The sequence below is a fragment of the Rosa chinensis genome, chromosome 6 (assembly GCF_002994745.2).
Source record: "Rosa chinensis cultivar Old Blush chromosome 6, RchiOBHm-V2, whole genome shotgun sequence".
Taxonomy (NCBI): domain Eukaryota; kingdom Viridiplantae; phylum Streptophyta; class Magnoliopsida; order Rosales; family Rosaceae; genus Rosa; species Rosa chinensis.
Window position 1 is genome coordinate 64882856 of NC_037093.1, and position 27427 is coordinate 64910282.

General features: G+C 46.0%; 3 protein-coding genes across 5 annotated transcripts; all 3 read right to left on the minus strand.

Annotated features, from left to right (window-relative positions):
• Positions 1 to 4398: 4398 nt before the first annotated feature.
• Positions 4399 to 8799, minus strand: LOC112172899 (carotenoid 9,10(9',10')-cleavage dioxygenase 1). 3 transcript variants are annotated; one of them, XM_024310402.2, is made up of 13 exons: positions 8613 to 8798; positions 8354 to 8500; positions 8103 to 8208; positions 7265 to 7539; positions 6728 to 6907; positions 6569 to 6647; positions 6331 to 6412; positions 6132 to 6194; positions 5764 to 5902; positions 5397 to 5676; positions 5220 to 5272; positions 4904 to 5101; positions 4400 to 4818 (listed from the first exon to the last, which is right to left on the minus strand). In XM_024310402.2, the coding sequence occupies exons 1-13, from the start codon at positions 8775 to 8777 to the stop codon at positions 4702 to 4704; spliced, it is 1884 nt and encodes a 627-aa protein (XP_024166170.1). In that variant the 5' UTR covers positions 8778 to 8798; the 3' UTR covers positions 4400 to 4701. The 3 variants fall into 3 exon arrangements, with proteins under 3 accessions (XP_040365254.1, XP_024166170.1, XP_024166171.1); XM_024310403.2 differs by having other exon boundaries at positions 4402 to 4818; positions 5397 to 5673; positions 8613 to 8797; XM_040509320.1 differs by lacking the exon at positions 6331 to 6412 and having other exon boundaries at positions 4399 to 4818; positions 6562 to 6647; positions 8613 to 8799.
• A 727-nt stretch (positions 8800 to 9526) lies between these two features.
• On the minus strand, positions 9527 to 12337 carry LOC112172900 (exosome complex exonuclease RRP46 homolog). The gene is made up of 8 exons (XM_024310404.2): positions 12103 to 12337; positions 11881 to 11994; positions 11665 to 11765; positions 10995 to 11015; positions 10626 to 10698; positions 10479 to 10546; positions 10082 to 10214; positions 9527 to 9816 (listed from the first exon to the last, which is right to left on the minus strand). Exons 1-8 carry the CDS (start codon positions 12206 to 12208, stop codon positions 9716 to 9718), a joined length of 717 nt encoding a protein of 238 aa, XP_024166172.1. The 5' UTR covers positions 12209 to 12337; the 3' UTR covers positions 9527 to 9715.
• A 1152-nt stretch (positions 12338 to 13489) lies between these two features.
• On the minus strand, positions 13490 to 13828 carry LOC112171770 (mitogen-activated protein kinase kinase 5). The gene has a single exon (XM_024308902.1). It carries the CDS (start codon positions 13826 to 13828, stop codon positions 13490 to 13492), a length of 339 nt encoding a protein of 112 aa, XP_024164670.1.
• Between the last annotated feature and the right edge of the window lie 13599 nt (positions 13829 to 27427).

Below are 27427 nucleotides of genomic sequence, written 5' to 3' on the forward strand. Positions count from 1 at the left end.
TTGTGTTTTAAAGGTTTATGCACGTGTCAACTCTCCCGACTCCCGCAACATCCAGGAGTAATATGCACCTCTTACAAAACCTGCCCAGAAGTGTTCAAAAGCTGATGACTGCAGACACCTATGTCCTATGGCATGCCTCGAAGTTGTTGGACTACATGTTGATTGTGTTGATGGTGACCGCCGTAGCGTCCAAAAACATTAAGAAGAATGAGTCTTTCACAAAAGTTCTATGTTGCTGAGTGCTATCAAGGCACATTGATCAAGCCGAGATAATAAATAAAGTGATTATGTAAGAAGAAAAAAGAAAAAACTTTACTGATGCAGGAATGATACGGTACTCATTAAGGTCTAAAATTTGAAGCTTCAATTTTAGATGTCGTGGTATGTAAGTAAATACAAATTTTTATTTTTAATTTCACATAATATAGCCAAATTACAATCGTGCAACACCAATTTTATCCTTTTATATTTCATTTTAGATTTTAAGAGGGAAAGTCAATGATATTAATGAATTTAATTAGCTGACGAGAGAAAAATATTACGTGTTAATAGCAGTAATTAATTATGTATTAATTTAAGGATTATGTCCACGGGTTCTTTGACCAATAATGCTAGGTAATTAAGAATCACAAGGATTTGGAACAAAAGTTGCATGAAAACCATAGGGCCACCCGTTCAATTGGCATTGTAAGTTTAGCAAATTTTTTTTTTTTTTTTTAAGTATTTTAAGTTTAGCAATTGCTTCACTTCCAAATTGCTTTGCATCAATAACATGAGTGTGTAAAAGATAATTGAACCCGGAAACCCGAAAACCCACATCGGACCGATCCAGACCGCAAGGTTCAGGCCGGGCTTTAAAAACAAAAGAACAGAAAAATGAGAGGCTCGGACCGTTTATGAAAAAAAGGGGCCGGTCCCGGGCCCGGGATTCCACCAATCAGAAAACCCGGAAATATAAATATAGTCCACATGTCATTCAATTATTGGATGTCTGAACAAAAACTTGTACACCTTACCACATGTAACCCTCACCCCAATATAAATATTCTTCCAATCTCCCAGCCGCACAATTCTTCTCTCCTTTTCTCTCCTTCTTCTTCTTCTTCTTCTTCTTTCTCCTATGCCAGTCAACCCCAAGTCCCTAACTTTGCTTCTCCTCCAAAAACTAGAGACCTCTTCTTGTCGTCTATTCTCCTTCTCGCTTCCTCAGCCCTGATCTTCAATGAAGTGTCTTCGTCAATTGTTACCTTTCTCCAGAGCACGGCCACCGCTGCCAATATGACAACAACCTTGACCTCCTCAAATTCCTCCATCTAAGCCCTGACGATTATGTTTCTGGCCGAATTTCTTCGTCAAATTCCTCGACAAAACCTTGACCTTCTCAAATTCCTCAAATTTCTTCATTGGCATATCTGCTTCTAGCCGGATCGGTGATAGATCTTCACCGGATGTTCCAAATCTCAAGATGGTGCAAAAGGCCCGAAAACCCGAGAAACCCAGCCTGGAAAACTCGGTCTTGGCTCTCTCCAGTCCCGACTTCCCGAAAACTTGATCTGAGACCGACCCGAAAACTTCTGGCTCGGTCTCGGGCTTGGCATATTGACCCTCGGGCTGGGACTGTGCCCAGGCCTACTTTTGTTAGTGTCAATTTCGGCATCAACGAGTCAACGGAAGTTCCGTTGAAAATCCAAGTGTAAAGTGGTTGGGTTGTTTTCTTCAAGTAGGCCTATCTTTTCCTTCGATTAGTTTAACCATGTAAGTAGCCTTTGTCATCTACTTGTGACTGAAGGTATGCCCTGGTGGTCCTGTGCCTAGTCTTGGTCATCCATCTCTTGTAACTTAACTACTGAAGTAAGACCTCGATGGTCCTCTTCCTTCGACCTCCTTGAGTAAGATTGGAAACTTGGCCTTGGACACCGCTCTTTTCTTCTTGAGTGAGGCGGGAAGGCCTTGATCATTCATTCTTGAGAATAGATGGAAGTATGACCATTTGTTGTCTACTCCCTTGTAGGATGAAACTCATAAACTTGCCCTGGGCTTCCTCCACTTAACGTTGGGCGTCCAGCTCCCTTGTTGGGTAAATTTTGTAGTTCGACATTGGGTTTCCTTCACCTGGCGTTGGGCGTCCAGCCCCATTGTCGGATGAAACTGATAGTCTGGCTTGGGCTTATATCGTCTTCTTCATGACGTTGGACATCCACATGAGGTTCATCATAACAGCTCTCTTGTTGGGTGAAGCTGATAGTTTGGTCTCAGACTCTCTTCAACTGACGTCACGGGATTCCTTCACCTTATATTGGGTCTCCACGCTCCTTGGTTGGGTGAAACTGATAGCCTCACCTCAGACTTCCTTCACCTAGTGTTGGGCGTCCACGCTCCTTGGTTAGGTGAAACTGATAGCCTCGCCTCGGGCTTCCTTCACCTGATGTTGGGCCTCCATGCTCCTTGGTTGGGTGAAGCTGATAGCCTCGCCTCAGACTTCCTTCACCTAGTGTTGGGCGTCCACGCTCCTTAGTTGGGTGAAACTGATAGCCTCGCCTCGGACTTCCTTCACCTGATGTTGGGCCTCCACGCTCTTTGGTTGGGTGAAACTGGTAGCCTCGCCTCGGACTTCCTTCACCTAATGTTGGGCCTCCACGCTCTTTGGTTGGGTGAAACTGGTAGCCTCGCCTCGGACTTCCTTCACCTGGTGTTGGGCCTCCAAGCCCCTTGTTGGTTGTCCACAGCCTCAGCCTCTAGTTGGAAGAGCTTTATAGCATAGATATTTTAGCATAGTTTGGGGGAAAAGAAGAGCTAAAGTCCCCTTCAGCCTTGTGAAGGTTGGGTATTTATAGAAGAAGAGGGTTGAGGTGGAAAGGGAAAGGCATGGGCTCAATCCTATAAAATCGAGGTGTCAGCCTCCACTCTCTCCTTACTGACACTCTAGGATAGGTTTGACAGAATTGGTGATAGGTGTCGCCACGTAAACGACCCTCTATCCTCGAATCACTGTTGACATGACAAGAGAGCCATACTGGGTGTCGGAGCTTGACACGCGGAAAAGTTAGTGAGAATTGGTCCTTGACTGTGTCCAAGTGTGAGCCAGAAGGTCAAGGCTTTAGGCTTGGAAGTCGTGGTCATGATCCTTAGATGTCGAGGCTTCTAAGTCTTGGGAGTCGAATTCTTGGCCTTGGGGGTTGAGCCTCCTGATTCCTTCGGACTATGCTATTCTAATAGCCAGGTCACGATATGCTTTGACCTTGCCATCCAAGACGACAAGTCAATAACATAGTGACTGTCCAAGACCTAAGAGGTGGAGGTCCAAGGTTAAAGACTTGGCATACCATGGTTAGGCATCTCATTAGTCATGGTTATTTATGTCTAAGGATTCATTTTCTTTCTAGATGAAAGGTTTAAGTGTGTTGAAAGGTCAGAGTCCTACGTGGACTCTTTGACATTTCAACGCATCCTAAGAGCAAGTCCACCCGTTGTCAAGAAATGTCAAGGTCGAAAAGTCAAGAGATCGACCAGTCAAGAAACTGTTCACTGCCACTGGACATGGGTTTCCACCATTCTGTTTCTTAACTAGTCAGTTTTACTGTTCATTGATTTTTTCTTACATATGTTTTGTATGAGAAATTCAGTTTCGAATTGATTTTTATTTTCGAAACGAACGTTATGCAGGGGGTCGTGAAAACTTCCTTCATGAAAGTTGTAGAGCTCGTCGATACGATCCCGTGCATATATGGAAAGCAATATTCAGAGTTCGTATGAATTTATTATGAATTTTTGAAATATGAGAATTTTCTATAAATAGCAAAAAAAATTCTGTTTTGTTTCAAATGAGGAAATTTTTTCTTTTTTTCATCCCCCCCCTCCCGTTCTCTCTCTCTCTCGCGCGTGCCCCCAGACCCGGCTGGTCTAGTCCGACCTGACCCAGCCTTTTCTCCCTTCTCCGGCGTCCTCCGACCATGGTATGCACCCCCGAGGTTGCCTCGCCTCGCCCAGCCTCTCCGTGGCATCAGCTCGCCCAGCCGCTGCCCCCAGGCCTAAGATCGAAGCAACCCCAGGCGGAGCAAATCGGACCCGACGACCACACCTCCTCTCTTTCGCGTCTCTCTCTGCGCGTTAGTGGCTGACGTCAACCACGATTTCTTCTGGGCCGAGCTGGCAACCAGTCAATTTGGGTCAAGATTTTAGTCAGGGGCTTGCCTATTTTTTGGACTCGGTGATGAAAAGCCAAAGCTTGGCTGGACAAGATTGGGCCGGTGGATGCAAGTTTTTCCTTATGGCCGGTTACCACCTCATTAATCCTTGCTGGAGGCCTGTCAAAATAAGACCGGTAGAAATGATCTAAGTGAAATGGGTTAAAAAATCAAAAGTATTTGTCAAACCAAAATTATAACATCAACAGCTTTCTAAATCAACCGTCTCTTAGTTAGAAATCACATATAAGCTAGAAAGCTAATTAAGGGGGCCACTTCAGGACTTTGAGTAGCTCCGCCTTCACTCATATGAACTGATATTATTGAAAAGAAAGTTTATGTACGGGCCCCCTTATATTGAAAATTGCATATTCTATGCAAAGCTATTTACAAAAATGTCAATTACATGGTCAACTACACACTTGTATACGACTTTAACCACCATGTATGAAACACACTATCTAGTATCTACAACTAAATAAGAAACCATATATTCATGGACAGATGCAAATTAAGATTAGGTGTTCGATGAGGTTGGCATGAAAGCTCCATGAAATCCATATGGAACTCTGCAGGGCAATGTAATTTTGGCTACAGGCTCACTGCAAAACTCCTTGGTATCAATAACATAAACCTACAACAGTATGAAAATTGAGATCGAATTAGTATATATATAAACCTTTGTATAACTCGATCTGTTTATATACGTACAGACTTACTTGTGATACTTTGGTATCTTCATTGTGAACAAAAGTAATAACCCATCCATCATCTTCTTCTACTTCTTCAAGAATAATACTACCAGTCCTGCTACTATCACTTTGTTTAGGGACAAAAGCAGCTCCGGTACAAAAGGTGTTCTCCTCAAACATATGTCTTTCTACCTTTATTTCCTCATTTTCTAATTCGCCTTCTCTCTAGTGATTCATGCAATAAGAGAATTATTAATTTTATGGGATTCCAAAGAAATATTTAGAGAAAATTGTTCAAGGCATGCATCTATAATTATATATAGACCGAAGAAAATCTTTTTACCTCAGCTGGCTCTTCAAAATGTAGCTTAGCTATACCACCATACTTAAGCAACCCTGAAATAAAAATTATCACTAATTAGTGGTGTGATGAGAGCAAATTAGAGAATAAATCAGATATTTTACTAGGCAAAAACTGAAGGAAAAAAAAAAAAAGGTGATATAATTTTAATTAATGTACCTGAGGTAGAGCTCGCAACTGAATCGACGACTTGGGCATACCCAAATCTGTTTTTAAGGCCGCAAAAGTTTCCATTGATCGTAGGAAAATCCATGGAAAACTTTTTGCCAGTGAGATATCTCTCCCTGACTTCTCCAGTCTCCATGTTTAATCTCCATTCATAAGCATGGGAGTATAATTTACTAGCATCCTCTGCCGTTGAGGTGCTATTATCAGTACTGCTTTCATTACTTGGACCTATAACTGAGTCAAGAGCTTTACAACCCCACACTACAACCTGCTAATGATCATAACCCAATTAATGTGTTCAAAGTAATGTAGTTCAGTTATTAATTTTGCAAATAAGCTCATGTTATAAGTTAATTACCTCATCACCAGCTTCAAAACTATTGATGATGTGAAATGTGCAATTGGGTTCAACTTTAAACCACCGGATTGAACTTGCGTCACCGTAGCGAGGCATTACACAAATTCTTGCATATTCTTCTTCATTATACTTTACTAATCTGCATATCAACCAATATCAGCTAGCTCATCAAGAAAATTGCAAAACCCTTAACATTTTATGGGGAATTTTTAATCATTTCATGTTATGTTGTTACTGTTACTTAAGGGTATCAATGATTCAATAGAGTCTTGATTAAATGGTGATGGCAAATTAACTATACCATAGGAACATAACATATATCTAACGAGAGAGCATTATAGAGGTACAAGAAGGGTGCGTGCACTCACGGGCCTCCACCTACGAGTCTCTTTATGTCTATAGTTAGTGCAATATCCATGATCACATTGTACCTGCAAGCCAATGAACGCACAGTACTCGTCAGCTAACAAGTTTAGGCCAGCCTTGATCACTTTCTGGTTCAGTGAAGCAAACTAACTTAGAGGTTAACAACTCGAGCTGATGCTACTAGCTAGCTTAATCAATTACCTCTGCGTAACCCCTATTTCATGACAAATGCTGCACCTATTGAGTTTGAGATCCACCTTGTGGATTAATTCTTTGCCATCAGCTATTAAATAAAGTGACTGAAAAATGTGAGATGGACATCAAAACATTCTGACAAGTAGCGCGTCCTATATATATGTACGATCTATTTCTTATTACGTACTAGATGTTGTTGCATGTTCTTGAAAATGTATGTAAATGGAAATTAAGTACATATTACCAGAAACTACCCCTACTTCCCAAAACGGTTTAACTGCGTCCACGCCCATTATGACCAACTCTCCTGTGCCTGGAGCTCTCTGAAGACATTGAAAAGACATAATTAAGTTACCTAATTAATCATTTAGTGAAAGTTAAGGGTTGTTAATTAGATACGTACCTTCGGGTGGCTAATAAAAGGTCTGTTCCAAGCTCCAGAGACATCCCAATTTCCTAAAGTTTCCAGCGTAAGGATATCAATCTCTTGTGGTATGTGATTTTCTGCAACTGAGTAAAACCTCCCCGAATGCTCAAACACATTTGTGTTGCTTAAGTACTTGTTTACTTTGCCAAACCGCAACTGCAAGAATTAATGAAGAAGCATAACCACTACTTAGTATTTGGTAATACTAATCAGGCCTGTGCCGAACTCTAAGGTATAGCCGCACGGCCCAGTCGCCCAGGCTACCTTTTTTTTTTGGGAGCTAATATTCATTTATTTACTTAACAGTATGCTTAATTATGGATGATGGCATTTGGAAAACGTTTTCATTTAGTGTCACATACTAGGTGACAGTCGACAAATTAAAGCCAACAAGAAGTAACAATATATAGGAATATAAATCGAAAGTAAAGTTGACGATGATACATATGATGCTACTCGATTCATCGTTTTGGAATAATGAAATGATGATGATATTTATTATGTTATGCTAACCAAATTGAGGAGATAAGCAGACAAAATAGCCGGCGAGTCGCCACCAATGGCAGGGAGAAAAGAAGGCTTGTTTCTTTGTTTTTCAAGCTTGTAAGTTTCGGTTTCGACATGTCTGTTGTTGTACCGGACCGTCCATCTGCTACCATCACTGCTGACGACGTCGTTCTTAGTAAAATACAGACCATGAACCATGCCTTCTCCTTCTATCCATATATGACTTGACCTTCCAAACACTGATTTCGTCGATTTCAATCCTCCAAATAAAGGGTTTGGTCCTGCGCGCAAGCCAAGCACTTGTCTCAGTAGTTATATGTATACATAGCAGTATCCAGTATTGATATTAATATGAAGCAGCTAAGCCTCCTCAACGATTTAATCAATTAATAATTAATTCATATTATTAAATAATTAAGCAAGACTTTTTTACCACTGCATGTGTTTGAGAATATAAATATATATATATATATATATATATATATATATATATATATATAATCTAACTTGGTTTCAGTTTTGGTGATTATTCCTGATCATGTACTTTTATACATATGTATCCAATCTGTTAATACTAAATTCAAGCAATCCTACTTTAATATTAAGCACGTAAACCGCTGCTATATTACTTTCCTAGGATATATCCGCAGAAAACCTCGTAATATACTAGATTTGTCGATTGGTTTTGTCCTCTAGGGAGTAGGGACTGGATCATATGTATAAGGAACAAGCAATACTTCAAATAATATGTTGTGCTTGCCAGAAAAACAATCTAAGTTACAATATGATATGCATCTAGAAACACTAATGAATTTGATTAATGATATATTAAGAAAGCACTGACCATTTCTTACGTAGACTCCCTCCGGAAAGTTATCTGGAATTCTTCCGATGATGCTCGTGATTACAACTCCTTCTCCTTCCAATTCACCAACTGGGGCGAAGTTCTTCTGTAATAACAATTCGATCGAATACGCGCACAACGTGATTAATCAGATCGTGCAGCAGATATTGAAACAGACTATAAGAACAAGCCAAGCATAGAATTCATTTTCAGTTATTGACAACGTTGGTGCTAGCTAGAAAGAGCGGTACCTGAGATGGAAGCAATGGTTGATCAATGAATTCAAATACCGAATCTACAAAAGCGTCCAACATTTTTGCAGAAGCGTTCTTGAAGATTTTCGAGACATCTATATGCATGGGAATTACTTGTTGCATCCTTCTCAACAATGGCTGCTTCTGGTAATTTCCACATTGATCAATCGAGTAAGGTATAAGAAATATCAATATATAAACCGCGGTTGAAGGTTTAGAGTTTAGGATTAAGATTGAGAGATCGAGATCAACTCACCATGATAGCCGAGGAGAGAGTGGTCTTGAAGTACTCAATATTGTCTAGGACAGCTGAGGGCTTCTTGTTCTGAATACAGCAATTCACTTGAAACGCCACAACCATACTTGATGAACATGAAGTCGCCAATTCTCTCTGCGTCTTCATCTCTAGAGAAGCTACCATCTAAATATATATACATCGACAAAGTGATCCGACCTTTTTTTTTTTCTTTTTTTTTTTTTTTTTTTTTTTTGACGTACGCTTTAGGGATTAGGCTTAAAGACAAATTGAAGGGGGGGCTCAATAATTTCGACCTTTGGTTTTATTAGCCATTACGTACTATTTTAGGCTTAAAAGACAAATGGAAGAGGCTCCGGCCATTATTCTTTCTTTCCATCGGTAAGCTCAACTATTACAATTTTATTCTCACAAAAAGGCAGAGGAATATAATTATAAACAAAGGGATCAAACTCAAACCCACCTCCCCTAGCAAGAATGAAATGTTATATACATCAGATTTGTCTCGTAAATTGATTCATATTTTTCGACCATGTTACGTCAACGATTATAATAAAACTGGTGATGCCAAAACATCCAATTTTACAACTGGTTAGGTGTAAGAACCCAAGTACTAGTGGCTTACAATGTGTACAGCAAGACCAATCTTTATCATCATTCATCACTAAGACCAGTCTTAGTCATGCTAAAGAATTCTCGATTGCTGATTGGAGAATAAAACCTGTATTAGCATCGTGTTAAGTCAAATAAGTGAGAAGATAAAGATTCGTTCCCTGTTGATGGCATCTTTCCTTGTCCCATACTGTTTCTGGTTTTGGGGTTCAAACCCTCAGAATATGCTCTGGAGGAAAAGACCAGCTTAGCCAACAATGTCGATGGCATCCCTATCGAGAATGAGAGGACAACAAACACCAGACAAACGCCGCTTCTCAATGGCCTTTCGTTCTGATAGGGGAAACCGGGAAAACATAGTTTAGCAACAATCAGGGCCAACATTAAGTGTTGTAGTATTGAAATGGAGTTTCCAGGTACATCATATAACGTTCATTATCATCGAAGTACATCTGTTAAATCTTAGCTATAGGGACTCGACCAGCTTTAGATCAATCAATTGGGAGCTTTGGTTGCAGGCTCTTTCTGAGAAAAGCAGACATCTTGGCAGTAGCTGCACGCCCTCGTTCTAAACAGTGGAGATAGTCGTCGACTAGAACAATAGACAAAGACCAATTAGTTAAGTCGTACATGAACACATCAAATACACCTACAGAAAAAGTTAAAACAAGTATTTACTGGCTCTTGAGGCAAAACATATAGGATTCACCCAGGGAGGGAGAGATACGAGAGTGTAAGGTCACCCACCATTGTGTAGCTCATGTGCCAAATTTGCCTCCAGTCGATCAAAAGCATGGAAAAACTAAGAAAATTCCAATGCAAACAGATAGAATGGATAAATGAACATTGGCATATACCTGGCATTGCACCCTGGGTTACAGAGGTTATGATACCATGTTCCATTGGTTCGCCTTGCACCGTTAACTGTCCTTCTGGAAGGTTTGAGAGAACTGAGTTTGGGAAGACCAAATATACAAATGCCTTCATTTTCTGCCATGACAATACTAATGTATTATCAAAGAAAGCCCCTTGAGGTTGAAGACATGGGTTCAAATTAAGATAATATAAAGAACACAAGAAACGAGAGGCATACACAGACAAATATAGTATGACTCCATACAGCCTATACCTCAGGGTCTTGAAGAGAAGGAACATCATATTTGGTCCAAATAGAAAAGCTAAAACTCTAAAAATAGATTGTACACAGAGTATTCACATGGATGCAGAAACACATGAGATGAAACAAAGTAAAACCTGCTCTTCTAGCTTGCTGGGATCCAATATGACGTATCCACTCTCCGCCAAGCAACAACATATTGCAACTGCAAACCAGCATAAAAAACAGTTGGCACATATTCATCAAATGAAGTAAATAAAACAACAGTATAGGTTTTCATTTACCAGCAAGATGCTTTAGAGGAATCCCAGCATCAACAAGGGCAGCACATGCTGCATTTATGGCGCATGGCAAAAGCTATAGTTGTCAAGGTGCTTCTAGTAATATCATTGATGTAAAAGAAGAAGATGACAGAAAAGAAAGTGAGAAGCTAACAGATCCTAACAGCCAATAATTCTTTTTGGATCAGCGCAAATTTCAAACAGGATGTTTATATTCCTCGAGATGATCGTCCACCAAAGGACAACCAGCGATAAAATTAATGGCATAATTTTGCAATAGATAGGTTCAATGAATGTCAAATGGAGCTTCCATAAACTACTTAAAACTGCTGCAATTTTAATGTATGAAAAATGCATAGCTTTGAAGGATACAGCGCCATCATCATTGACAACCTGCAACAGACACACAAGGTTTTAAGGTAAAAATGGTTACTTAACTTCAGTTTTAAACGAGTTCTGTAAGAACTTCAAGAAAAAGAAAAAGAAAAGAGGCAACTGAAGAAAGTATTTGGTGACTCAGTTTCCGGGTATAATAAACACAAGACTTTATGCATAATATTCTAATGCAGAATCACTAGATGGCATAGCTTCAGAAACTCGGTATCAACGCTAATTATACCATGCCCTTTACCTATTTTCCTTCATCATTTCCTTTTTCAAAATGCATAATATTCTAATGCAGAATCAATAGTCTTATAGGTTGGACATCTACAGTAGTATCTTGCTTATTTGTCTTGAATACATAACTTTGAATTGGCAGAAGCATTTCCATGCAAAGGCTTAAAACCAAAACAGAGTTCCACTTCTTGGCAACTCTTACCTTCTATAAGTAACATAGTCCAATGTCCATATTCACCAGCAGTAGCCCCATCAAAGTAAACAATCTTTTAAAAAGGATTTTACTAATTTAGATGAACAAAACATGTGTGTTAAGGAAAAGGACTTTGCACTATAAGTCCTCAATTACAGTCATTTTAAGTGAAATCACAATATTCAAGATTCATAGGGATAAATTATTTTGCATGATATAAGACCACTGCACCTGAATAATAACCGAGGTCGTAGTATTTGGGTTGAGAGTCAGTATACAGATGCTTTGCAAGGTCCTTTTCAATATCATCTCATATTCCCTTTCTGTTTTTCCTATATCATGCACAAATATCTAGCAAAACTTAGATAGCAATAACAGAACTCACCAAACTTAGAGCTATTGTATGCAAATTATCACAAAGCACAAAGTATAGTTGCAGAAACTCACCACTCTGGCCTGTTTTAGGCTTCCAAATAACCTCAATGCAAGCCTTTTCAGGGTTTTCATTCTTCTTTGTCCCCGCTTTGGGTCCATAAACTGCAGCAAGAACTTTGGTATCCCCTATAAAAAAAAAATAAAAAAAACAAGACCCAATTAGAAAACAAACTCAAATTCAGAGCACAAGCCCAGAAAGAAGAAAATATTGAACAGAGAGAGAGAGGTAAAAACCTTGACACCAACTGGCAGAGCCATGAGCTCGGTTGAGAACGTTGTGAGTGCAGGCCAGTGGTCTCAACTGGTTCGGGGTACGACCATCCAATCTGTCAATTTCCATCGTCGTTTAACGGAAGCTTGATTCTTTCAAGAGACCGAAGAAGAATTGCAGAAATTGGACTTCGTTTAATGGAGGTTTTTGGGATTTAGGGTTTAACAGCTACAATTGCGATGGGCTTTCCGGGCCCAATGTTCCTGTTCCTATTGAATTCTGACCCAACTTCCTTTTTAGGGAATTAGAAATGTTTTTATTTCTCGAGTTGAGCAAAATAAACAACACGTCAAAATGGAATGAAAGGAAATCTTTTATGACATTAGTATTGTATTGTCTTGAGTTCATTGAAATGCGATTGAATTGAGATGATATTGATTGTCTCCCATTTCTTGTGATACCAATCCATATATACTTATATTGTTGTCTATGTTATCAAACTAGTTAGATTTTTAACTTTGAATATGTGAGATATTAGAGGTAATTAAATACAGTAGAAAATCTACAATATAATGAAGGCACACTTTTATTGAACTAAGTTCACCTAAATCGAGCTTGAAATAATTTCTGGGCCAAGACTGATGGTCATTTGGGGTAGCTACATAAATAAAAGTATAAAACGATATCATTTTGAACTTGAGATTAACACGGTAACAAACTATATTTGTAAAATATTTTTTAGAATGTATAAATAATGTAATTACTAATTAGATTGATTGGGATACTTTAAATTTTATTTATTTTTTAATTTTTAATTGTGTTAAAATTATACATCAGCCAATCGGCAAGGTCTGCTCAAACATAAAGAAATCAGGAACCAAAAGCGAATTTCTCAAAAACATAATTGCCAAGTACAATTAGGAAAAATGTCCATTTACCCAACCCCACTCAAACATCTTACAAGATTTCCCATTTACCCAACAAATTACATATTTTTTTGCCCTAATACCCAATTAATTATATTTTTATTATTTTTTGTATATTTTTGAGACAATTTTGCCCTCCTTCTATTTGTCACTCTCTAAGTCAATGAACACTTCACTGGTCGCCGGATTCCATTCATCATTCGCCAAAGATCTTATAGGTCACCGGACGATATTATTAATTGCCCCCCAATAAAAAAGTTATTGCCCCCCAATAACAAGTTTATTGTGGATCAATAATTAGCGAAAAATGAAGATGTTTTTAAGTTTGAAAGTTTTAGGAGGTTTATCCAAATAAATAATCTTATTATTGCCTTAATAAACATTTTATTACCCCCAGTAATCTTTGTATTCGCTTTGTTTGGGTGAGGATCTGCCGGGCCAAATCGGAGGGGCTTTTCTCGTTGGCGATGTGCTTCCCCTCTAACTAACCACCATCCATGAACTCCAGCAGCACCTGGATCTCGCCTTTGTGGTCAAACATATCGTGGCACTTGACGACGTTAGGATTATTGACATCGTGGAGGATTTGGATCTCATGGCAGATTTGGTGCCGGACAGACTCATCGTGGTTGCCGTAGATGACTTTCACGGCGTAGAGCCACCCGGTCGGTTTGTGAATAACCTTGTAGATTGTGTCGCCGGCTTTGCTCCCAATCCGGTTCGCTTGCTCCAGCTCGGAGAAGTTGATCATCAAGGCCTCGGACCGGGACGGAGTCGAGCTCAGCCCCAACGGCACTGCCAGAGACGTGTCCCGCCTCGACATCGGTAGACTGAGGTCAGGACGACGCCGTGACTTCCCCGACAGGTCCTTTATGGCGGCCACACCTCCAGGCAACGGCAGCATCTAACTCATATTATTCAGTCTCATGATTCCGATTTACCGTTTCCTGATCGCGGTTTCGAATCTCACAGAGAAGAAGAGAGCTGAACTGAGTTGAGCTGAGAAGAGAAAATGAGAGAAGAGAGGTTAAAGATGGAGAGGGATGTTGCGATGATCACGACGACTCACCGTTTATTAATTAAAATGAGGGCAAAACTATCATTAAATGTTAAATTGGGTAAATAGGAGTAAAAAAACTCTTAGTGGAGTTAAGTGGGCAATTTTTAGGCTCAAGTTGTGTAAATGGTCAATATCCCTTACAATTATGCGGACTGTGAAATAACTAAATTGAAGAAGCGGGCCATTTTGGGCCGACCCAAGAAAAGCCCAGCCCTAGAGTCACCAACATTAACAGCTCAAAAGAACATGATAGCTATGCTCGGATTCTGGCCCATTAGCACCAAAGCGAAAAAAGGTAGGCCTGGGCATTTTAGCCTGAAAACCCAGACAGAATCTATCAGGACCTTTAGGTCCGGGCGAGGCTTTGAGGAAAAAAAATATAGAAAAAATTAAAGCCCGGACCATTTGCATTTAAACTGGACGGTCCCGGGCCCTGACATTCATAAGCCCCAAAGCCCGAAGAAATATAACCCTATATTCCTAAGTATATCGTCTTCAGTGTGTTGACTAAGACCCTTACTTCAGTCAACATTCAAAAATTCGCAGCCTTCTTCTGCAACCCCGACCCTTTCCTAAATTGGTAATCTGGCATAGTGCCATATGCAGCCTTCGTTTCAGAAACCCAGCATCCTAGCAGCTCGAACACAACAATCGATTCCTAGATTTTCCCTTAGCCCTCAAGCACAAAGTCCTAGCATTCGCGATTTTGAAACCTTCAGTTTTCCGGATTTCTCTATTTCCATAAACCCATCAATCCGTAGAATCTACAGCCTTCGAGTTCTTTGATTCCTGGCCTTCTTCGATTACTAATTTGATTCCTTAGCCCTCAATCGATTCATAGCTTACCCGATTCATAGCTTTCCCGATTTCCAGAAACCCAGCAATCCCTAGCCCTCAATCCATTCATAGCTTACCCGATTTCGAATTCGAACAAGTACCTAGCTTTCCCGATTCTCCAATTTTCAGAAACCCAGAATTCCCTAGCCTTCAATCCCTTCTGGCCTTCTTCAATTACTAACCCAATAACTCGGGTCTTTGGCAATGGCACCCAAAGTAGCTACAGTTTGTGGGGACGAGTTGGTGGTGGCTTCTAGCCTGTCTGAGGGCGGTGATGATAGTGAGCCGGCAAGTGGTGTGATCGACTGATATGCTTCAGTTCCCGATTTCAGAAGCTTCTGATGCCATCTTGGCGTGGCGCGTGGCGGCGCGTCGACGGTGATCTGGAGATGGTCCGACGCTGAGGCTGTAGCCTGCCTGGCGGTGTGTCTGCGTGTCATTCCTTTAGTTGGAATTAGTACCTTCGGCGGTACAATGAGCGTGGCCCATTATAGCTAATTATGTTTGCAAATGTACATGTATGTACAAGTCCCCCAAGTCCCCAGTCAAGGAGGGCAATCTTGGTTGGGGAGTTGTTCGGCGGTTTGAAGCGTTTTCTTCCGCTAGACTTGCAAGAGCATAACTTGGCGTGGCGCGTGGCGGCGCGTCGACGGTGATCTGGAGATGGTCCGACGCTGAGGCTGTAGCCTGCCTGGCGGTGTGTCTGCGTGTCATTCCTTTAGTTGGAATTAGTACCTTCGGAGATACAATGAGCGTGGCCCATTATAGCTAATTATGTTTGCAAATGTACATGTATGTACAAGTCCCCCAAGTCCCCAGTAAAGGAGGGCAATCTTGGTTGGGGAGTTGTTCGGCGGTTTGAAGCGTTTTCTTCCGCTAGACTTGCAAGAGCATAATTAGCGTCAGTGTGTTGTCAACCGTTGGTTTTATTGAGCAAACGCTTTATACCCTTTCGGGTGGGCCCCTGCTGGGCCCCCCAGGGAGTCCCCCACTCCCCGGCGAAGATAGACCTCCGGATGGTCAGTAAGTTGTTTGTTGAGGGGGAGCTGCACGGAGCAGAGGGTGTTGGGTAGCGAGCCCAACGTTTAGCACCCAGATGACGGGGGGTCAACGTGCCTGATCAGGGCCGTCGTAGACTGTTGACTAGTCCCCGTGTCCCGTAGGGACGGTCTGACGGTAATGCCGCGTGGCGGTCATTGTCAGAGAGGCGTGGCCTTGGGATACGCGTTTTGGCGGATATCCCCCCGCTGAATGTAGCAGGAAGTAGTGTCCTGCTGACGTGCCTGGCGGTATTTTGTTTGAACGACACTGCGTCTAAACAAAGCACGCAGTTTGCAAGCTGACAGTGGGTTCCGCCAGAGGTGTACAGCGGAAGATACCCAACTTGCAGGACGGTAAAGGGAGAAATTCCGCTGGCGGGGTTTCGCTCATCGGAGACTTCGCGTCTTGGAAGATAACCAGTGAGAAGTTCCGCTGGCGGGGTTTCGCTCAGCGGAGACTTCATCACAAGAAGTTCCGCTGGCGGGGTTTCGCACAGCGGAGACTTCATCACTCGGAAGATGACCAGTGAGAAGTTCCGCTGGCGGGGTTTCGCACAGGGGAGACTTCATCACTCGGAAGATGACCAGTGAGAAGTTCCGCTGGCGGGGTTTCACTCAGCGGAGACTTCATCACTCGGAAGATGACCAGTGAGAAGTTCCGCTGGCGGGGTTTTGCTCAGCGGAGACTTCATCACTTGGAAGATAACCAGTAAGAAGTTCCGCTGGCGGGGTTTCGCTCAGCGGAGGCTTCCTCACTCGGAAGATGACCAGTGAGAAGTTCCGCTGGCGGGGTTTCGCTCAGCGGAGGCTTCCTCACTCAGAAGATGACCAGTGAGAAGTTCCGCTGGCGGGGTTTCGCTCAGCGGAGAGAAGTTCCGCTGGCGGGGTTTCGCACAGCGGAGACTTCATCACTCGGAAGATGACCAGTGAGAAGTTCCGCTGGCGGAGTTTCGCTCAGCGGAGGCTTCATCACTCGGAAGATGACCAGTGAGAAGTTCCGCTGGCGGGGTTTCGCTCAGCGGAGACTTCATCACTTGGAAGATGACCAGTGAGAAGTTCCGCTGGCGGGGTTTCGCTCAGCGGAGGCTTCCTCACTCGGAAGATGACCAGTGAGAAGTTCCGCTGGCGGGGTTTCGCTCAGCGGAGACTTCATCACTTGGAAGATAACCAATAAGAAGTTCCGCTGGCGGGGTTTCGCTGAGCGGAGACTTCAGACAGTACTGTGAAGTCGTCCCCATGGTGGTTAACACGCGTCGAACCATAGAGGGTTAGCGTGCGTAGGCTTGTCTCCTAAGCCTGTCCTTCTTCTTGCATTTAATGACAGTAAATGTGGGTTTCGTAACCGAGGTGACGCCTCGGGTACTCCGGAGAGTGAGTAGAGGGTTACGACACGTGTACGGCTGGTATGTGATGTCGTTATGGAGCGGACGGCTTAGGACGCGTTGATGTTGACATAAAAAGGGGGGGGAACCTCGAGAGATTTCATCACTGTGAAAATTTGAAAACCTAGTCATCGTCTTCGAGCTCCGTTTGTCCGAGACCGAAGAAAGAGTTTGCCGAAGCTTGGGGATACCGATCCCGGAGAGACGACGACCGCAGCCCCCTAAGATTACCGTGCACCACCGTGTCGTAGACTTCATCACCGAGGTTGGTACCTGGATTCCTCCTCTTTTATTTTTGTTTCAGTGGGTTTGCTATTTTCTGGGTCTTGTTTTTGTCTTTTTTGGAATGATTGCTGGTTTTGTTGGGCGTGTTCTGAGGTGTAGAATGAGATTTTGGGGGGGGAGGGGGGGGGTTGAATTGCGGTTGGCAAAGCGTTAGTGCTTAGGGATTTAGATGGCCGAATCTGGGTTGAGTGCGTTTGTTCGTATTTTGGCATTTTCTGGGTTTTTGTTCTTGATGTCCTTGGCAATAACTGATGTGAGAATAGGCTAGATCTGTGTTTGTGCTAATTGATGTGGGTTTTAGGGTTTGGGATGGCTACAGTCATAGAGATTTCGAGTAGTGAGGATTCCGGGTCTGACGTGTCGTTCAGTGCGGCGGATAGGATTTTTATTGACTCGTTGCATCCGTCTGCCCATGCAGGAACCTCACTGCCAGAACCGCTAGAAGTTGAGCCACTCCAGACTATCCCCTGGGAAGTAGCTATGGGTCGTGGTTCGCGTCCAGAAAGCTCAATGGCAGGTGAGGCCGCTGCTGCCAAAGCTAGGCGCGAAGAGCGTTTGGCGAGCAACAGTGCTGCTAGCGGCTCCGCTGGAGAAGGAGAAGCAGCAGGGCAAAATGCTGAGTCGGCGTGGTTCCTCTCGGATGGCACCGCCGTCGACGAGGCAGGAGGGCGGATGGACGCCGCCGGTGTTAACCGAATGAAGCAGACGTTTCGGTTGCTGGGCTCCGTGAAGCTGCGCCGGCCGACAGCGGATGAGAAGGCCTCGATTCTCCCGGCGGGACTTGCTGCCGTTCACGAGGCGATATTCCGCCAAGGAGTGACATTCCCGCTGGTGCCAAATCTCCAAATCTTGGTGTGCGAATTTGGCCTTGCCTTTGGTCAGATTTGCCCCAACATGTGGCGGTTGATGTTGGCCATGAACTCACTCTGGCGGTTGTCCGGGTACGAGGGGCCTACTGTGGCGGAAGTGCTTCACTTCTATGAGCTGGTGTACGTGAAGCGCCGAGGTTGCAAAGGGCAAGTGAACTTGAGCCGCCGGCAGGGAGCGCCCAAGCTGATCGAGAATCTAAGGGACTCAATGTCCTACTGGCGGGGGACCTTCTGCGTCACCACAGAGGGTTGGGAGTATCACGCCAGGTCGAACGAAGAAGGACTGACATTTAGGATTAAGTCGGAGTTCCAACCCATTCGAGGTTGGTAACCGGTTTCCGCTGAACGTAGTTGGCGGGTTTACGTATTTGCACTTGTATTGTCACTAACGATTACCGTGTTTGTGCAGCGGGACTGCAGTACACGCTAACGCGCGAAGAAGAGTGCCGCGTAGCGAGAATCAGAGGTTGCTGGCGGAACCGCAACTTGCTAGATTTCCGACTTTTGACCGGTTGGGAGTTGCTGGTCGACCAGCGGCTAACGCGTTCCATTGGTGAGAAATCTCCGCCAGACCGTTTTCTCCTTTTTTTTTGTAAGTGTGATATGGACTGACTAAATTTTTTTATTTTTTTTAGAAACTCCGCCGGGTAATAAATCAAGTCGCGACGCTTTCGAAAAGGCCATGGACCGCGCGGAGATAGACGACTTTCTGGAGGCCATGTACGCCGAGGGGCTGGCGGCTCAGCAGACGCTGGTGAACCCCGAGACACTGGCACTGAGTCAGTCCGAGGTTCCTGTGGTGCTGGCTATGCCGCATCACTCCCACCTTGGTGAGGATGGTCTGCCGGTAGTGTAGACGGGGATCCAAGCGGCTGGCGGGGAGAGGGGAAGCGTTGCGGCTGGGCAACACAAGGAGCGGATGCCTGCTCAGAGGCGTGGCCCTCAAAAGGGGAAGGTGGTGCAACCGGCGGAGCCGCTAGTGAGGGTGACGAGGACCGCCGCCGGGAACCAAAGGGCGCTGGAGAGAAAACGCCGACAGGTTGATTCTCCTGACGAGGAAGAGGAAGAGGAGGTTGAGGTAATCGGGGCCCGTCGACAGAAGAAGGCTCGCCAAGCTCCTTCGAAAACTGTTGCGGTGGAGGGAGATGGTGAGCGGGAGTTCCTCTTCCATCTATGCGAACGGCTAGGGTTCGGCGGCCTAGCGGGTATCTCGCGCCCCACGGCGATTGACCAATCGCCCTTCAGCTCGGCGTTTGGTCAAATATCGGCGGGACTGCACGACATGTTCGTGGCGGCGTCGAAGCGGCCCCTGATTGAGGGGGAGCTCAGGGATGAAATCCAAGGTCTCCAGAGGGAGTTGGCGGAGGAGAAGGAGAAGCTGGCGGAGGCGGAGCGGGGGTTTGCCAAGGCGGAATGTGACTATGCCGACGTCCACGGTAAGCTCAACGTAGCCATTGAGCGGGACTTGGAGAGGAATGAATATGTCTCCAAGTTGGAGCAAGACATCGTCCTGCTGCAGGAGCGGATAGCCGCCAAGGATAAAAAACTCGTTATTGTGCAGCGGGAGTCCGCCGACAGAATGGCTGAAGTGAAGCGGCTGGGGGGTGAGGTTACCCGGCTGAGGGCTGAAGGGAGTACCGCTGCGGCCGCCGCCGTTGAGGCGTTCAAGCAGTCGGCAAAGTTTAAGAAGGCAATGACCGAGTCGGCGAAGGCTGGGGCCCGAGCAAATATAGACATGCTGAAGCGGAAGGGCGCCATTGACTTCGCCAAAGCGTCACAGCCTGACGCGCTGCCGGCTGAGAGTATCCCGCCGGAGACAGACGTGCCTGCCCCAGCCGAAGGTGCCTGCTCGGGCAGCGGAGAAAGTGGCGCTCACCCGGCGGAAGGGTCTCAGCAGACTCCCCACCCCACCCCGTCGGAGGTGTCACGTGCTGGATTCCTGGAGGCACACACCCCGGCGGATGGTACCATGGAGACCCCCAGTCCGACGGCGCGAGGGTCCGACCAAGCGAGTCGATCGATCGTGCCGCTGCCCGCTGAAGCAGAAAATGTCGAAGGCAACCCCTGAAGCCGGCCGAGGCCTCTGGAGACTTTCCTAGTTTTTTTTTTTGTTTTGTTTTGTGGCCGCTGAGTCACGACAGCTTGTAAAGAATATTGGAAGTGAAATAAATTTCTGAATTGATTTGCCATGATGTGTTTGCAAGTGCTAGTGTTTTGAGTTATATATATTTCTTCTGTTGATCAATGAAACATTAAAGGAATTAAGATTGGTCCAAGTGTACCACGTAGCGGACGAAGTCCGCCGACGATTGCTGGCGTTGCCAGTTGCCCTCAGTGCTAGACTTGGTAACAATGGTTTCAATAATTCCACGTTTCATTGATAGCTGACTAATCAGTGTACAAAAGTGGGGTAGTACCCGTTGGGTAGCTTCCCTTAGCTAAATATTTGAACAAAAATTTAGCTAAGTCAAGATGCTCTTGGGTAGCGGTTTGACTATTTGTAGTAATACCGAAAGTGTTCAGTATTCCAAGGGTGGGTCGATGTGACGCCGTCCTTGTCCATTAAGTAGAAGGTGCCTGGGCTAACGACTTCCACAATTTTGTATGGGCTTTCCCATGTTGGGCGGAGTTTTGTTGGTGGCGGGATGACTTCCTTCATGACCGAGTCCCCCAATTGGAGGTTCCGGGCCTTGACCCTGGCGTTGTAGAAACGCGATACCCGTTGTTTGTTTTGTAAATTGTGTAAATGGGCCTTGTGTCTTTTTTCCTCTAGGAGGTCCCTGTCCAAGTTGATGTCATTGCTGTTGGTCTCTGGGCAGTAGCTGTTGACCCTAGCGGTGGGCTGAGTTACCTCAATAGGAAGGACAGCTTCTGTGCCGAACATCATACAAAAAGGAGTTTCGCCGATGGCGGTAGTTGGAGTTGTCCGGATGGCCCATAGGACCTCTGGGAGTTTTTCCGCCCACAAACCCTTGGCGTCGTCGAGCTTCTTTTTTAGCAGCTTCTTAATTATCTTGTTTGCTGCTTCGACCTGGCCGTTGGTTTGGGGATGGGCGACAGATGCGAAACTCAACTTGGTGCCCAGGTTGGCGGCAAATGAGATGAGTTCCTTATTGTTGAACTGTGTGCCGTTATCTGTAATGATTGTATGTGGGATGCCATAGCGGCAGTAGATATTCTTCCAAAAGAAGCGAATTACCTTTGCGGTAGTTATTGCTGTCAGTGGCTCCGCTTCTACCCACTTACTGTTGTAGTCGATGGCGACAATGATGTACTTGAACTGGCCCTTGGCGGTTTGGAACTTTCCCATCAAATCAAGGCCCCACGTGGAATGAATCCATGGGCCGATGATGACTGACAGTGGTTCCGCCGGCGCGTGTGGGAAATCTGCAAACTGTTGGCATTTGTGGCAAGACCTCGAAATCCGCCGGGCGTCATCACCAAGCGTGGGCCAAAAGTAACCTTGTCGCATTGTGCGGTTAGCCAAGGATCTGGCGCCCGAGTGGTTTCCGCATTCCCCGCCATGGATTTCTGCTAGGACGACCTTTCCCTCCTCTGGGTTAGACAGCGGAGGTTGGGATGGGTGAATCCCTGGCGGTAAAGCTTGCCGTCCTGGATGTTGTAGCGGGTTGCCCTGCGCTTGAGCTGTCTTGCGTGGACTTTATCTTCTGGCAGTGTGCCGCTGCGCTTGTATGCAATGATTTCGTCCATCCAGCTAGGATTGACCTGAATGTTGAAAATCTCCGCCAGGGTCTTTGTGATACTTGGCTTGTCAAGGTATTCCACCCTTGTGTCCGCTGGACTCTGATGTGGTTGGGCGGTTGCCAGTCTCGCCAGTGAATCAGCTTTAGCGTTCTTTTCCCTGGGGATTTGTGTGATGGAGTGAAATTTGAACTTTTTTAGCAAGGTTTTGACGTACCCCAAATATGCCGCTAACTGCTGGTCCTTGGCCTGGAAGCTGTCGTTGACCTGGTTAACGACTATCTGCGAGTCGCTGAATATGTTGACGCTGTCAGCTCATGAGTCAATGGCGAGGAGTAGACCGGCGACAAGTGCCTCGTATTCCGCCATATTGTTTGAAGCTTTGAAGTTGAATTTCAACGCGTACTTCGCGTTCAGTCCCCCGGGTCCTGTTAAGATGACTCCGGCGCCGCTGGCCTTGGCGCAAGCGGAGCCGTCCACATGCAGGTTCCAATCTGACTGTAGGGGAGTTGCCTCCTTACCGCTTACTATTTCTGTTCCGGGCTCTGTTTGGGTACCGGGTTCCGGCTGACGCTCAGTAAGTTCAGCGATGAAGTCCGCCACTGCCTGGCCCTTAATGGCGGTTCTTGGCTTGTACTCTATGTTGAATTCGCTGAGCTCGATGGCCCACTTACTGAGGCGCCCCGAGTGTTCAGGGTTCTGCATCACTTGCCTCAGCGGTTGATTGGTTAACACATGGATCATGTGAGCCTGGAAGTACTGCCGGAGGTGTCTGGCAGCAACGATAAGTGCGAGGGCCAGTTGCTCCAACGGTGAATATCTTGTTTCTGCTCCGTTCATGCCTCTGCCGGCGTAGAACACTGGGAGCTCATCCTGGCCCTCCCGCCGGACAATGGCGCAACTTATCGCCTTTGCCGAGACCGCTAGATAGATGAACAGTATTTCTCCTTGCACAGGGACAGAAAGGAGAGGGACTGCCGCCAGGTATTCCTTTAGGCCTTGGAACGCCGCCTGACACTCTGGGTTCCAGTCAATGACCTTCTTGTGAGTTGTTTTGAGGAGTTTGAAGAATGGGGCACACCTATCAGTTAGTCGAGAGATGAATCGAGAAAGGGCGGTTAGCTTGCCCTGGAGGCACTGGACGTCCACCTTATACTCGGGGTTCGCCAGGTTAAGGATGGCCTGTACCTTATCCGGGTTAGCCTCGATACCTCGCTCGCTGACGATGTAACCGAGAAATTTGCTAGCGGTGACTGCAAAGAAACATTTATCTGGGTTGAGGCGCATATCATAGGCCAGGAGGATGGTTACTATGATCCTGAGGTTTGCCACATGTCCACTGGCCTTTATGCTCTTAACTAGCATGTCGTCCACGTAGACCTCGATGATTTTGCCCAGATGCTCAGCGAACATGGCGTTCATCAACCGCTGGTAAGTTGCACCGGCGTTCTTCAGACCAAAAGGCATGACATTATAGCAATAGAGGCCTTTATCGGTGGTGTGGTGAAGGTGGTGCATTCCTGGTCGCTGGGGTGCATCCTGATCTTATTGTATCTGGAGAAAGCGTCCATCATACTGAGGAGCTCGTGTCCGGCAGTTGAATCGACTAACTGATCGATACGAGGTAGCGGGAAACTATCCTTTGGGCATGCCTTGTTGAGATTTTTGAAGTCGACGCACACATCCGCCACTTGCCGCTGGGCTTTTTTACCATTACCAAATTTGAGATCCACTGGGGATAGATGACTTGGCGGATGAACCCAATGTCCCGTAGTTTAGCGACCTCCTCTCCGATTGCCCGGTACTTTTCCTCATCAAAGGCCCTCCGCTTCTGCTTGATAGGGTAAAAGGAGGGTTTGATGGTCAGCTTATGAGTGATAATTTCAGGGGAGATACCTGGCATGTCCGCGTAGGACCATGCAAAGACGGCGGCGTTGTCACGCAAGAATTGAGTGAGTTCTGCCTCCACCTCTGGATCCAGTTGGGCGCCTATGCGGACTGTCCGAACAGGGTGTTCGTCTGAGATGCAGACAACCTTTAACGACGTGCCCGGGTTGACCGGCTCCTTCCTTACATATTTCTCCTCCTCATCCCTAGGATCCTCAAAGATGTTTGGTGGCGGTGCCTCGTTACCCACTGTCAGAATTTCATGGCGGCGCGTTGACCGCGTTATAGTCGTTGAATAACATTCTCGTGCCAGCTGCTGGCTTCCCCTCACACAGCCCGTGCCGTTGGGTGTGGGGAACTTCATTAGAAGCATGTACCCGGCAATGATGCACTTGAGCTTGTTAAGCGCTGGTCGACCAATGATGGCATTGTATGAACTGACACAGTCGACGATAATGAACTCCGTATGCACCTCCGCCATGCACGGACTAGTGCCAATAACCAAGCGCATGTAATCCGACCCTAGCGGTTGTGTGACGTCGCCGGAAAAGCTGAGCAGTGGCTCGTGATCCTGGAGTAGTTTTTTGTTTCGCTTGAGATGGTCGTAGCAACCACTGAAGATAACGTTGACAGCGGATCCGCTATCCACCAAGATTCTCCCCACTGAGAATTTGCCAAGAATGGCATTGACCAAGAATGGGTCATCGTGGGGTAAATGCACTCCGCGTTCCTCCTCCTCTGAGAAGGTAATAGGTTCCCAACCTGATCTTGGGAGTTTGGCGGATCTTTCGTAGCGGATGTTGCAGACTTCCTTCGGATGATTAGCGCGTGCATAGCACTTTCTTGCCCTGTGGGACATGTTGGTGATTGGAGCACCGCCATCGATGGTGTTGATGTGGCCCAAGGTCTCGACGTTGGCAATTACTGGTGGTGGTTTGCGCACCCTGAACTGTTCCATCTTGCCGTCACTGTACAAGGTCTCAACGGCTGTTTTGAGAGCATTGCAGCTATTGGTATTGTGGCCGCTATCCTCGTGGTACTTGCACCACTTGCCGGTGTTCCTGGGTTTACCCGTTTTTGGGTACTTTGGAGGGGGTGGCGGTGGAATCTGATCCTTGCACTGATTATAGATATCTTCATATGAGGCCGTTAAGACCGTGAAAACTGCATACCGCTGCGAGGACTCCGCCTGCTTGTTGCGGTTATCTCCATGGGTTGGGCGGTTTCCCTTGTTGTAAGGCTGGTCCTTCTGCCGCTTGTTCTGGTGGTGGCCCTGCTGCCACTCCCTTTTCTTGTCAGTTGTTGGTGCTGGGGGGGTTTTGTTAGCGGTTTCCTAGTGACTAGAGGATGGTTGTGTTGACTTTGTTGGCGTTGCTGGTGGTGGTGGGGTTTCTCCATATGTGATGAATTCCGCCTGGGCGTGAATGACCGCCTCACTCATGACGTGGTCATACGTCGCATTGGGATGACTGTAATTGAGGTGATAGAGGAACGGTCCCTTGAGAAGTCCCTTCCTGAAGGCCGCTGATGCCATAGTTTTGTCTAGGTCGCGGCACTGAGACGCTGCCGCCCGCCACCTTGTGACAAAGGCCTTCAGTGATTCGTCCTCCCCCTGCTTAACGCTGAACAGCTGACTTGTGTTGTGATGCCCGACGGACAATAAGATGAAACGAGAGAGGAAAGCGTGTAATAGTGCATGGAATGAGCTGACAGAATCTGGCGGACATTCAAAGAACCAGTTCATTGCCTCGCCATCCAGCGTTTCGCTGAACAAATGGCATAAGGTGGCGTCGTCGAAACCCTTGTTGTTGGTGACCTTCTTGAAGGTGTCCATGTGGACGAAGGGATCGGACATTCCGCCGTAGTGCGGCATCTTTGGGGTTTTTGCATATGCTGGTCTGATAGCCTGCAGAATTGCAGCGGAAAAGGGCCCGGGTCTGGAAGTGAAGAGCGGATTCCGAGTTGGCGCTGGGATGCCCGACTCCGCCCGGATCAATCTCTGCTCCAGTTGGTGCATCCTTTCCAATAGCTGGGTGGTCGCCTCATCGGTGGAATCGGTCTGAATGATCCGCTGGGCTGGCCTGCACCTCGGCACAGGCGGATTACCCTTTGTCCTCGCCCTGGTTTCTGAGCGGTTGGTGTGCGGGAGTGATTCCGCCTCCTGCTCTAACATTAGCTGAGGTATGGGCGGTGGTCCCATTCCCAACAACTCAGGTGGGTTCAGCGGTACCTGCATCTGTACGACCGGCCCTGGTACCAATGTTCCGGTGCTGGGTCGACTATGCCTGGTGCTACGTGACTGCTCGCTCTGTGCTGGGCGGTCGGTGGCCGCCAGCGTCTTCTTTAGTTCCTCAAAACGTGTCATTAGTGTAGCCACCTGCCTTTGGGCTTCAGCCTTTTCCCTGCGCTCCTCCTCACGTTCTCTGTTTGCCTTGTGAAGATCCGCCAGTGCTAGCTCGTACATGGTGACGAGATCCTGGCCTGATGGGCGGCTGCTGCCTGGATTTGCCTCACTGCCGGGGTTTGCCGGGGTTGTGAATAGTGCGCGGTTAACGCCGATCGCGGGGTCGGAGGGTTGGGGGATGGCGGGCTGTTCTGCTTGCTCCTCCGCGTTTCCCCCGCTACCGTTAGTCATGGTGATTGTAGCGGGATGACCTTCTGTTCAAGGGTTCCCACAGACGGCGCCAATGTTGATATCTGAAAGTCCAGCGGTAGCTGGACCCTAGCTAACGTTGATCCGGTGGGCGGATCGATACCTGTGTTGTTCTCGAAGCTCCCGTTACCTGTCAAGTGAAATACAACGGGCGTCAGAGGGAGACCGCGCCGGGCGGTCTTCTGCTCTCCGATGCCTAAGTTAGTCAATGTACTTGTGTTGACAAAGTAACAATAGATGAGTATTGAATACGTAATTAATGAGGAGAGAGGAGAGAACCTTTTATAGGTGAGGAAGAGGTTAATCTTCTCTTTGTTTTCGATGTGGGACTGATATGCTTCAGTTCCCGGTTTCAGAAGCTTCTGATGCCATCTTGGCGTGGCGCGTGGCGGCGCGTCGACGGTGATCTGGAGATGGTCCGACGCTGAGGCTGTAACCTGCCTGGCGGTGTGTCTGCATGTCATTCCTTTAGTTGGAATTAGTACCTTCGGCGGTACAATGAGCGTGGCCCATTATAGCTAATTATGTTTGCAAATGTACATGTATGTACAGTTAGAATAATGATATAACTGTGTGCCTAATGTATTTGAGTGCATTTTGCTATGCATTGTGATCTATGCTTGCAATGGAACTTTGAAGAAGCTATGAAGTTTGGATGTTATTCTTTTCATTTTGTAGCTTAGTTTGTGATGTGTATAATGTTATAT

Bases quoted from the DNA above. Each gene is read 5' to 3' on its own strand.
- LOC112172899 (XM_024310402.2), bottom strand. From the start codon at position 8,777: ATGGTAGCTTCTCTAGAGATGAAGACGCAGAGAGAATTGGCGACTTCA. The intron at 8,209-8,353 runs GTACCGCTCTTT...TTGTTATTACAG, and splicing joins AACCATTGCTTCCATCTCAG to AAGAACTTCGCCCCAGTTGG. The intron at 6,195-6,330 runs GTAATTGATTAA...ATTGGCTTGCAG, and splicing joins GAAATAGGGGTTACGCAGAG to GTACAATGTGATCATGGATA.
- LOC112172900 (XM_024310404.2), bottom strand. From the start codon at position 12,208: ATGGAAATTGACAGATTGGATGGTCGTACCCCGAACCAGTTGAGACCA. The intron at 10,699-10,994 runs GTATCCTTCAAA...TGACAACTATAG, and splicing joins TTGTCAATGATGATGGCGCT to CTTTTGCCATGCGCCATAAA. The intron at 9,817-10,081 runs GTATATGCCAAT...CTATTGTTCTAG, and splicing joins AACCCAGGGTGCAATGCCAG to TCGACGACTATCTCCACTGT.
- LOC112171770 (XM_024308902.1), bottom strand. From the start codon at position 13,828: ATGTCGAGGCGGGACACGTCTCTGGCAGTGCCGTTGGGGCTGAGCTCG.